General features: G+C 45.1%; 1 protein-coding gene across 3 annotated transcripts in view; it reads left to right on the top strand.

Annotated features, from left to right (window-relative positions):
* Window positions 1-607: 607 nt before the first annotated feature.
* The window catches only part of LOC110536789 (roquin-2), a 46,714-nt gene continuing 34,535 nt past the window's right edge, over window positions 608-12,786 (top strand). For all 3 annotated transcript variants that reach the window (XM_036936958.2, XM_036936956.2, XM_090191762.1), the window contains exons 1-4: window positions 608-1,094; window positions 6,871-7,193; window positions 7,694-7,811; window positions 9,930-10,163. In XM_036936958.2, the coding sequence (XP_036792853.2) occupies window positions 6,963-7,193; window positions 7,694-7,811; window positions 9,930-10,163 (583 nt within the window). In that variant the 5' untranslated portion in view covers window positions 608-1,094; window positions 6,871-6,962. The remainder of the gene's footprint in view (window positions 1,095-6,870; window positions 7,194-7,693; window positions 7,812-9,929; window positions 10,164-12,786) is intronic.

Below are 12,786 nucleotides of genomic sequence, written 5' to 3'. Positions count from 1 at the left end.
CCCTCCTTTCTCTCTCTCAGTCACTCTCTCCTCTTTCTCTTTTATCCCTTTGCTGGATAAATGTCAGCCTCACTCAGCTCAGTGCAAACCAACAATTCTCCCATGGTCCTCCCGGAGTACTGAGAGGGACACAGAGCGACTGTAAAAGGGAGTAGTGTGTGTGTGTGTGTGTGTGTGTGTGTGTGTGTGTGTAAAGTGCTGTTTAGGACCGTTCCATTATTGAATGAGGAATGGAGGAGAGGAGAGAGGGGGAGTATTGGGCCTCTCTTTCTCCATCCTCTGAACAACGTTTCTGCTACTTCTAGAGCCATACTACAACCAGCGAAAACTTAGATTCCAGTATGGGCTCAATAACTAGGTTATTATAGGTAGGCTACAATCATGACACAGTAACAACTGATGAATTACTGAATGCTAGAAACATTCGGAATGCACTGCACTTTATCTTGCATTAGATTGTACTGTTAGACAAATAAGATTAGCAAGCAGAGACACTGAGAAGGTCAATTCGATAGGTGACTGTCATTATAGCGCCAAAACCCGCTCAGAGCATTGTGTCTATAGGTCTTATAGCATCCCCTGTCTCTTTAAAAACGATGCGGTCCACGCCTCGAAAAGCGGCTTGTTCCGGCTTTGCCCCTTTACGTCTTTATCCTTGCCCATAATATGAAAATAGTACCACATACGCACAACCATAATAAACAAGGTTTCGAGGTAAATGTTCAATATATATTATTTTGTTCCGCTCGTTTTAGCACGAAACACTCTCCTGCTGATCAAGACGCGCCTGCTACCGGCACGCAGTTCAAAAACGGGAAGCGGAGTGATACAATACACACGGTCGTTGTCCCTAGTTGTCAAACCAAGGGAGGGTAGGCTACCTGAGCGAACAAGTCGCGTAGGTTGGGAATGAATATAGAAATTGGAGCAGATAACTGTCATTTGATGTGCTGAAATGACAGTTTTCAATGCGGGATCTATATCATTCAGTTGATTACAGCTGTTCCATTGCAACAGCTGCTGATGTTTTTTTCCGTTTGTTCTCTTGGACGATAAAAAGATGATCATTGTAGTATTCCGTTACAGTGCTTAAGGTAAGTGACAGAAAGAGGCGCGACTTTTAGCTGGTTGTCCATTTACGATTTGTTTGTGTTGCATGCTGCTAAAACGCTAGGTGAATGGCTGTACCATTTGGATGTGGAATCATGTAGTAAATGCAATTTATTTTGGAAATATTGGTGACTTAGCATTTTCTTCAGAGGAATTCATATTTGTGCATCGAAAGTGCAGCCCAGTGTTATCATCATGAAGTCAAAATCCACAACCGATAACTGGCATGAGAAAAATACCAAATAATCAATTGCATCTTCATCTATTGGAAATAGAGCTATTATTCAATCAGGCTCTTTGCACAGAGACAGAAACAAATTAATGTTAGACAATGTTACACAAACTGGCTGTCCAGTGAAGTTGCCTAACAAAATGCAGGCTCCAATAATTACTGTTGCACCTACTTCCGTGTACAGTCAGATCTCTCACGGGTGATATGTGCCGGTGTCACCCACCCACCGCCAAGGCATTGATGACAGGCTGAATACACTCTGAAAAGGCCTTCTTAAATCAAAATGAATACAGTCTGATATACAGCATATAATGTGCCCCAGGCCTAATATAACAAGGCCTACAAATGAAAAGTTGCACTTATAGTTGTGTTTATAGAGAACTGCAGTTATTCTGTTCCCAAATGAGAATAACAAATGGTTAATTTAATGGTCTAATATTAACCCTGACATATGGATTATGTTTGAAAGTCACTCTACTAATTAAATTGTAGAATGATTGACCTCAGAAAAGAAATCCAAACTGATAAACAAAAACAGGAAATAAACACTTTTGTTATTTTTGAACCCAGGAAGAGGAAACAAGCTTGTTTTGTTGTTTTTCCTACACACAGTTTGTTTTGAAAGGACCGTGTGTAACGGCTCTTCTGTGGACGAAGGAGAGGACCAAAGCGCAGCGTGTTTAGTGTTCATCATGTTTAATATAGACAATAAACACTACAAAATAACAAATGTGGAAAAACCAAAACAGTTCCGTCTGGTGCAGACACACGAAGACAGAAGACAACTACCCACAAAAACCCAACACAAAACAGGCTACCTAAATATGGTTCCCAATCAGAGACAATGACTAACACCTGCCTCTGATTGAGAACCATATCAGGCCAAACATAGAAACGGGAAAACTAGACACACAACATAGAATGCCCACTCAGCTCACGTCCTGACCAACACTAAAACAAAGAAAACACAAAAGAACTATGGTCAGAAACGTGACACCGTTATTCTATTTCTCAGATAATGAGGGGTACCGAGCAAAGAGAAAGCTATACCATGCAAAGGAATATAATATTGAACTATTCATTCAGGGGGTAGTGAGGGAATGGTGATTAGGTTTGTGGCGGTCTTTTTTCATGACTCAAACAGACAGTAATGACTGTGACTCATTGAAGCCCACTCTGCTGGCAATGTTCCGTATTCCATATTCTATATTCCACACAAACCTTTGCATGCACGTGTGCACTCTCTCTCTTTCTCTCTGTCTTTCCCTCTCTCACTCACTCACTCACTCACTCACTCACTCACTCACTCACTCACTCACTCACTCACTCACTCACTCACTCACTCACACACACACACACACACACTTATAAAACAGCCCTACTACTGGAGCTAACCTCCTCACATTCCAGGGGTTCAGGTTCTACCCCTACCCAAAAGGGGAGGAGGACCGGCTAACATGAGGGCCTGTCCATCAGCAGACTCCCTGATGATCCATTTAGAATGCCAGGCAGTCCTTTAGGTTCTAGAACACCTGCTGTTCTGTAGAGGCACATAGGGGACTCTTCGGGAGCCAACAGTGAACTCTATGGGGCCATGTGAGGACTGTGTGTGTGTGTGTGTAGGAGGACAGATATCCCCTTTTCTCACCCCCAGTAGTCACAAGATGATGAGCATGCCATTTCCTCTTGTTTATATATAGTTTATCACATCGGTTACTGATTGTATAAGATTCTATATCACGAGGAGATCAGGGCCGATCTTTGCCTATCTGCCACCTTAGGCGAGACTGACGAACACTGCCTCCCGCAAAACTAGAATAAGTAAGCAAAATGACGTTGAAAAGACGTCTAAAAGACATATAAAATACGTATTTTCCAGAAGTTGAAGTTAGGTTCCATTTAGGTTGTGAATGAAAGGTGAAAGGGTATTTTCAATATATTTAAAATATATATTTTCCAGGGCGTTGAAAAGGCAAATTTTCTGGACGTTTAAAAATATGTATTTTCTGGATGTTAAAAATAAATATTTTTCTGGTGTTGAAATCAAGCCCATTTTTGGTTCTGAATGAAAGTTGAAAATAAGTCATTTATAAATGTCTATGTTTTGGCCAAATCAAGGCTGGTCAAGACCGGACAAAATCGGAACCAAACATAGACCATGTCTGTGGATGTGGAAATCAAGGCAAGTCTGGAACTGCACCAAAAAGAGAGGTCCAAAAGGCATCGGCCTGTGCTTACTGAGATGTAGCTTACCATGTTGTCTGAAATTTAATTTTATGATGCCCATCAATGTGGTAAGTAAAACACCAAAAAACGTTGTCAGTACAGGACCAATAAAATACATCCAAAAGAGGTCGGCTCGTGCTTACTGGGGTGTAGCCTACCATGTCGGCCATCCATGTGGTAGGCCCATTTTTTTGTAAAACAGGCCATTGCATTGACTTTATAAGTCCTGTTTGCTGTGACTAATACATTTTACTATTTTAAATTCTGAATATCAGCTACCCAACTCTATCAGGAGTTATCGCGAGCCTATTTGCAATGTGTTTACACAGCGGGAAATACAGAAGTATTTTATTTTTCGCTATGATCAGCTATGTTAAAAAATGTACTCTATGTCATAAATGAACTATACAAACTTGAAGCTACTGATCATAATAATGTGATGAAACTCCTGGACAACAGCTGTGATTGTCCATTCCATATTGTCCATTTTACTTTGACCTGTACCGTTTTTAGGATATGTTGTTTATTAACATGACAGCACGTTTTTTATTTGATTGAGCACTATTTAGGTTAGGCTATTTGATCGGAGAAACCTGCTACAGAAAATGCCACATACCATTTCTACGATATCGTATATCTACTACGTGATTTATGTTAGATCATTTTTTTTGAAGGAAAGATGGTGGATCGCTGCAGAGATGCGTCTCTCCAACAGCACCATGGAGAGGCGCGCTGGGATTGGACAAGCAAACTTTTTGCGCCCCTGCCTTTGACAAAGTGGGCACTGCTTATCAACGGGCGCTCACCTAAAAAGCCCATACGCCACTGGTTGAGATAAATTGTCATCGTTTTTAGGAAGAATTATGTGGGGTTTTATGTGTTGTTGTTCGAGGTGCGTCTTGGTCAATTTATCTTAGAAAATGCCGCCCTCGTCAATCTGCCACCCTAGGCAGCCGCCTAATCCTTCCTGGGGAGATGTTTTAAATGATCTGGGGCGCCCCGAACAACAGGATATGTCGCTGTATCTTACAGTCAGGAACATGTGGTTTCAACGAGACACTGAATCACTCACTGTGGTTCAAATTGTATTTGCCATTTCCCCGCCCAGAGGCTTCGGCGTGTCATCAAATCTAACTTCAGCTATCCAAAACGTCCCCCCGATAGCCTTTACATGCGTTTTCACTTTAGTCCGCGAGCCAGTGACTGAGCCCTCGCGGAAACATGACGCGCAAGATCAGCACAGAGTTGTTCACGCGGGAGAGGCAATGTGGACACCGCGCGCCTTGGGCCACTTGGATGGTGCGTAATTTAGTTGGAAAAAGCTTGACCTGCTTGATATTTTAGTAGATAGAATTGTAGGCATGCATATACTTTATGCAACATTTCATTTTCTAGTTGGGTGAGTTGAGTTAATTGTTGTTTTTACTACATAATGGCATGTTCTAGTTAATGATGGACACAGCCAGTCAAGAATGTTCACACACACACACACACACACACACACACACACACACACACACACACACACACACACACACACACACACTTACCTGTCCTTGGGTTCACGGTGGATGGTGTCTCCCTCTCTCTGCACAATGATTGATTGTGAACAGTAGTGTGTTCCTTTGTTGCATAACTGAACTCAGCATTACAGTAAGATAGTACAGGTCTAGCCTGGTAGAGCCGTCTCTGGGCCTGCCTGATGCAACTTCCTCATGCCATGCATTGGGTGAGGGGTGATGATGGAGCAGTTGGTTCCACCCAGCAGTTGCCTGTCTGTCGGTGCAGCCGTTGCTCCCGGGTGCTTTTCCTGCATTCTACAGAACCCCATGGTCTAAATTAAAGCCTTGCACAGACTTGCTTATTGGCCAGATCGTCTGCAGCAATGGTCCTTATCCATTTGGCTACAACTGGCTGTATGAGCATATTCTCTCCATCTCTGTCTGAACCAGAATCTGGCTTTACTGGAGACGTTGATATGGCAAATCTCCTTTAAGCCCATGAAGCAGCCATTCAACTTGCCATTCACTAGCTTTTCAAGGTTAACAATTATTTACTGACGTCACGGCCGGTATGTACTTCCATAAAAGGTAGAAAATAAAAAGGTCTATTCGGCACCTTCAATCGTTCACGTCCCAAGGATCCCGAACAGCACTAACCTTACTGCCTACAAATCTACAATACAAAGGATGTTGCCGTAGAGGCATTTTTTCGGTTGATTGTACATTTTTATTTAGACCTTGCATACCGGCTGGACAGCAGTAATTGACGATAGCTGATAAACGAAACTCCATATTTGGTGAGTAATTGACGTATTTAGACATTATTAAGCTTGAAACGCTGCTTAATGGCAAGTTAAACGGCTGTTTCCTAGACTTAAAGGAGTTTGCCATATAAAGACAGATTCTGGTTAAATCCCTGTCTCTCTCTGTGTGCCCCTACTGATCCTGTTGCTGTCTTGGGTTTAACTCTGAGGATTTATAATCCCATGCCCTGTAGCTGAGTGCATAGAGACAGAGAGACCGAGACCGAGAGAGAGAGAGAGAGAGAGAGAGAGGTGTACATCTGGCCTGGTACTCAGTCAGTGTGTAAATCAGACTGATAGGATCATGCCATGGTAGAGCACCTCCATGGTCTTTAGCCAGCCAAGGGAGGCCTCCACCTGCTTGCCCAGGAGGAGGCATGATGGAAGGGCAGTGAAGGCATCAGAGAGAGGGTGGAGATGCAGCAGAATGGGTGGGATTGTGGGTGTGTTACCAACTGGGGTTCTAATTTCGTGGCGCAGGTGTTCCATAATTCCGTGGTCCGCTGAGCTAAAGCCTATGCATTAGACCGGGCAGTTAACACAAGTCTTCAGGTCTCAAGACGAGGTTACTCGTCATGAGAGTGTGGTTCAGCAAACCACCTGTGTTACAGAGGGTTGTGGGCACTGGATGAGAGAGGTGTAGAAGAGAGTGAGATTGAGGGAAAGAAAGAAAGCGTTGAGAGATTGCCGCTCACCGCTCTACATTATTTTCCAAGATTGTGATTGTGAAACAGCTACAACGTCTATAGCCACTAGGGGACAGATTTATGAAGCATTGCACCTGGGCAGTTGGCACCTTTTTGTATTTGCAAGGCAATGAAATACAAAAAAACGACACTGAAACTCAACAGGCCAGTTTCCCAGACACATTAAAAGCCCAGTCCAGGACTAAAAAGCTTGCTCAATGGAGGAGCAATGGAGTGCAGGATCTCTCTGGCGATGACCAGTCTGCCGCTGACCTGCACTCTAACCCACTTTCTTTCTTCTTCTATACCAGTTGTCAGTGAGCTGTCTGGGCGTGGCGGCATGCGATCCCCCTGAGCAAGACCGCGCCCTCCAGAGGTGACAGCAGGGAGGACAGGCAGCAGGATGCCAGTGCAGGCGGCCCAGTGGACAGAGTTCCTCTCCTGCCCCATCTGCTACAACGAGTTCGACAGCAGTGGCCACAAGCCCATCAGTCTGGGCTGCTCGCACACTGTGTGTAAGACCTGTCTCCACAAGCTGCACCGCAAGGCCTGTCCGTTCGACCAGACAGCCATCAACACTGACATCGACCTCCTGCCAGTCAACAGTGCCCTGCTACAGCTGGTGGGAGCTCAGGTGGGCACAGCATGTCTTGTTGTTGTGGTTCTTCTGATGATGATAGTTATGCTAATGATGATAATTAATGTGATGGTAATGATGATGATTGTGATGGTAATGATGATGATTGTGAAAATTATGATGATACTGATGATTGTGATGATGATGATTGTGATGATAATTATAATGATTGTGATGATACTGATGATGATTGTGAAGATAATGATGATGATTGTGAAGATAATAATGATACTGAGGATACTGATGATATTGATGATCATGATACTGATGACTGTGATTATTGTGATGACAATGATGACGATAATGATGATGATTGTGAAGATGATGATACTGATGATGATAATGATGATGATTATACTGATGATGGTGATAATGATTATAATGATGATACCGATGATGATGATGATGATGAGAGTGATTATTGTGATGATAATAATGATTGTGATGATACTGATTATGATGATGAGTGTCATGATAATGATGTTGTGTGTTCCCAGGCTGTGGAGTCCCAGGCTGTGACTCTGAGCAGTGCTGTGGAGGTAGGGCACTATGAGGTGTGCAGGGTGTGTGTGGAGGAGCTGGCTCTCTATCTCAAACCCATCAGTGGAGGAAAAGGTACCAGAACACAGAGATTTGGTGCTAAATGCATATGTGTGTGTGTGTGTGTGTGTGTGTGTGTGTGTGTGTGTGTGTGTGTGTGTGTGTGTTTCCAGACAGAGAGGTGCTCTCTGCTGCTGACCCTGTGTTCAGCACAGTGTTTTTTTTTTCCTTCTGAGGGGACACTGAGGTCAGAGCAGTGTACATGTGTGTGTGTGTGTGTGTGTGCAGTTGAGGTTAGGTTAGAGAAACACAGTATTTCCTGTTATTCTCAGGGTCTGAGCTTAATGTGGTGGGAACGTTTGCGTCAGAGCATGTAGAAGCAGCTAGAACCAGGAAGCCCATGCGCTCTGTAAGGCCATACGGAACTTGGGCCCCCCACACCAACACAAAGCCTGAAACCCCACATTACATCAATAGGAAATGTAATGAGCTGTGCCGAAAGTAGTTTGAGTTAAATTAGTTTAATTTAAAGGAGTCCTTCAATTAGATGACAAGAAAAAAGTATATTTACGAAATGTGAAGAAGTTAATCTAACAACATGACTTTACCCTGCATGTCATTTCAAATGGCATATTTCATTATACCTCATTCTCAGAATAACAGTATATTGCAGAGTAGATCATCTGTAGCGAATACTTTAGTTGATTTATTTTCTTAAAACTACACGGTTGGTTAAGGGCTTGTAGTAAACATTTCACGGTAAGGTCTACACGGTTGGTTAAGGGCTTGTAAGTAAACATTTCACGGTAAGGTCTACACGGTTGGTTAAGGGCTTGTAGTAAACATTTCACGGTAAGGTCTACACGGTTGGTTAAGGGCTTGTAGTAAACATTTCACGGTAAGGTCTACACCTGTTGTATTCAGTGCATGTGACAAATCCAATTTGATTTGATAATTGCATGGTGGAGGATGGAAAATCCTTCTCCCAGGACCCATAAAACGCTGTGAGACGGGCAGTAAACCTTGAGTCCTGTTTTCCCATCAGTGCTTTTAAAAGCCCATATCTGAGGAGCAGTGCTCCGTTTATTGGGTTAATTCACCTGGAAAGCTGAGAATGCAGTTCAATCCCTCGGCAGCTTTGTCAACTGTTTTTGTGGTGATCACAGAATTGGAGAGGGGACAGTGGTCATCCATCCCTGGTCTTTAATAGACTCACTCTTATAAAGGGTTTTAAGACACTTTTGTCAGCACTTTGTCCTGCTATGGGACATTTATTAGAGGATGAGAGGGGTTTTCTACTGTGGGCAGCACTAGCAGACTACATAAATGCAGTTTTGTTTTAGACCAGGATTACATTTTAGCTCTGGTAAACAAAAACAGAGTTTGGGAAATTGTCTCTGTATTAGTATATCAGTGTGTGTGTGTCTGTGTTTCTGTTAGTGTGTCTGTGTTTCTGTTAGTGTGTCTGTGTTTCTGTTCGTGTGTCTGTGTTTCTGTTAGTGTGTCTGTGTTTCTGTTAGTGTGTCTGTGTTTCTGTTAGTGTTTCTGTGTTTCTGTTAGTGTGTCTGTGTTTCTGTTAGTGTGTCTGTGTTTCTGTTCGTGTGTCTGTGTTTCTGTTTGTGTGTCTGTGTTTCTGTTCGTGTGTCTGTGTTTCTGTTCGTGTGTCTGTGTTTCTGTTAGTGTGTCTGTGTTTCTGTTAGTGTGTCTGTGTTTCTGTTAGTGTGTCTGTGTTTCTGTTAGTGTGTCTGTGTTTCTGTTAGTGTGTCTGTGTTTCTGTTCATGTGTCTGTGTTTCTGTTAGTGTGTCTGTGTTTCTGTTCATGTGTCTGTGTTTCTGTTAGTGTGTCTGTGTTTCTGTTAGTGTGTCTGTGTTTCTGTTAGTGTGTCTGTGTTTCTGTTAGTGTGTCTGTGTTTCTGTTAGTGTGTCTGTGTTTCTGTTCGTGTGTCTGTGTTTCTGTTAGTGTGTCTGTGTTTCTGTTAGTGTGTCTGTGTTTCTGTTCATGTGTCTGTGTTTCTGTTAGTGTGTCTGTGTTTCTGTTCATGTGTCTGTGTTTCTGTTAGTGTGTCTGTGTTTCTGTTAGTGTATCTGTGTTTCTGTTTCTGTTCGTGATTCTGTCCGTTTGTGTGCGTATTTCAGTATTTATGTTTCTGATGCCGTCTTCTGACGTTTGACCCCTTCCTCTCCGCAATCCAGGTGTGGTTACCCTCAGTCCGAGCGTGCTCAGTCGGCCCATGCAGAGGAAGCTGGTGACACTCGTCAACTGTCAGTTGGTGGAGGAGGAGGGGCGGTTGCGGGCGGTGCGGGCGGGCAGGTCGCTAGGGGAACGTACCGTCACAGAGCTCATCCTGCAGCACCAGAACCCACAGCAGCTCTCTGCTAACCTGTGGGCTGCCGTCAGAGCACGGGGATGCCAGTTCCTGGGGCCTGGTGAGTGGTGATTGGATGATACACCTGTCAGTCATATGATGTACTGGACCTAGTCAGTGGTGATAGGATAATACACCTGTCAGTCACATCTTCAGCATGCTTTTCTCTCTGTGTCCTATCCTCCCTCTCTACTCTGTTATATGATGCTGCAGCACTATGGTGTCTTATAATGATTACTCATAGGGCAGATCCTGAGCGAGGGGGTTCCAGTCTGAGGACACCAGTACAACACTGTATCATGTCCTACGGTGTGATAGGATTCCCTCTTGCTGTAAAAAAAAATATATATGATGAAATGCCAGATATGTACTAATACATATTATGTCATTTATTTATTTGATCAGGTTAGCCTCATTGAGATGAACAATCTCTTCTACAAGAGAGACCTGGCTAAAATAGCAGCACACAAAGTTTCAGACACATTTACAACATAAACCACAAAGCATAACCTCCCTAAATGACTACCACCCTGTAGCACTCACGTCTGTAGCCATGAAGTGCTTTGAATGGCTCACATCAACACAATCATCCCGGAAACCCTAAACCAACTCCTATTTGCATAAACACCTCCCTCTGCAACTGGATCCTGGACTTCCTGACCAGCCACCCCCAGGTGGTAAGGGTAGGCAACAACACATCTACCACGCTGATTCTAAACAAGAGGGCCCCTCAGGTGTGCGTGCTTGGTCCCCTACTGTACTCCCTGTTCATTCACGACTGAGTGGCCACGCACAACTCCAACACAATCATTAAGTTTGCTGACGACACAACGGTGGTAGGTCTGATCACTGACAATGACAAGACAGCCTATAGGGAGGAGGTCAGAGACCTGGCAGTGTCTTATAACGTTAGCAAGAAAAAGGAGCTGACTGTGGATTACAGGAAAAGGAGGGCCCCCATTCACATCAACGGGGCTGTAGTGGTGCGGGTCGAGGAAAAGGAGGGCCGAACACACCCCCATTCACATCAACGGGGCTGTAGTGGTGCGGGTCGAGGAAAAGGAGGGCCGAACACACCCCCATTCACATCAACGGGGCTGTAGTGGTGCGGGTCGAGGAAAAGGAGGGCCGAACACACCCCCATTCACATCAACGGGGCTGTAGTGGTGCGGGTCGAGGAAAAGGAGGGCCGAACACACCCCCATTCACATCAACGGGGCTGTAGTGGTGCGGGTCGAGGAAAAGGAGGACCGAACACACCCCCATTCACATCAACGGGGCTGTAGTGGTGCGGGTCGAGGAAAAGGAGGGCCGAACACACCCCCATTCACATCAACAGGGCTGTAGTGGTGCGGGTCGAGGAAAAGGAGGGCCCCCATTCACATCAACGGGGCTGTAGTGGTGCGGGTCGAGGAAAAGGAGGGCCCCCATTCACATCAACGGGGCTGTAGTGGTGCGGGTCGAGGAAAAGGAGGGCCCCCATTCACATCAACGGGGCTGTAGTGGTGCGGGTCGAGGAAAAGGAGGGCCGAACACACCCCCATTCACATCAACGGGGCTGTAGTGGTGCGGGTCGAGGAAAAGGAGGGCCAAACACACCCCCATTCACATCAACGGGGCTGTAGTGGTGCGGGTCGAGGAAAAGGAGGGCCGAACACACCCCCATTCACATCAACGGGGCTGTAGTGGTGCGGGTCGAGGAAAAGGAGGGCCCCCATTCACATTGACGGGGCTGTAGTGGTGCGGGTCGAGGAAAAGGAGGGCCCCCATTCACATCAACGGGGCTGTAGTGGTGCGGGTCGAGGAAAAGGAGGGCCCCCATTCACATTGACGGGGCTGTAGTGGTGCGGGTCGAGGAAAAGGAGGGCCCCCATTCACATCAACGGGGCTGTAGTGGTGCGGGTCGAGGAAAAGGAGGGCCCCCATTCACATTGACGGGGCTGTAGTGGTGCGGGTCGAGGAAAAGGAGGGCCCCCATTCACATTGACGGGGCTGTAGTGGTGCGGGTCGAGGAAAAGGAGGGCCGAACACACCCCTATTCACATTGACGGGGCTGTAGTGGTGCGGGTTTAAATTTCCTTGATGTCCACATCACCAACAAACTATGATGGTGTAAACGCACCAAGACAGTCGTGAAGAGGGCACGACATCACCTTTTCCCCCTCAGGAGACTGAAAAGATTTGGCATAGGTCCTCAGATCCTCAAAATGTTCTACAGCTGCACCATCGAGAGCATCCTGACCCGTTACATCACCGCCTGGTATGGAAACTGCTATACTAGGTGGTGTCAGAGAAAGGCCCAAAAAATTGTCAGAGACTCCAGTCACACAAGTCATAGACTGTTCTCTCTGCTACTGCACGGCAAGCTGTACCTGAGCCCCAAATCTAGGTCCAAAAGGCTCCTTAACAGCTTCTACCCTCAAACCATAAGAACACTTAATCAAATGGCCATCCGGTCAATTTGCACCCCCCACCCCTTTCTTTTTACACTGCTGCTACTCGCTGTTTATTATCTACGCATAGTCACTTTACCCCAACCTAAATGTACAAATGACCTCAACTAACCTGTACCCAGCACATTGACTCGGTACCGGTATCCCCTCTAAACAGCCTTGTTATTGTTAATTTATTGTGTTACTTTTTAGTTTATTTTTTACTTTAGTTTACTTAGTAAATATTTTCTT

The sequence above is a fragment of the Oncorhynchus mykiss genome, chromosome 12 (genome assembly GCF_057628025.1).
Source record: "Oncorhynchus mykiss isolate SJ-2025 chromosome 12, ASM5762802v1, whole genome shotgun sequence".
NCBI lineage: Eukaryota > Metazoa > Chordata > Actinopteri > Salmoniformes > Salmonidae > Oncorhynchus > Oncorhynchus mykiss.
The sequence above is the reverse complement of the archived record's forward strand: the minus strand, read 5'-3'. Positions and strand labels throughout refer to the sequence as shown.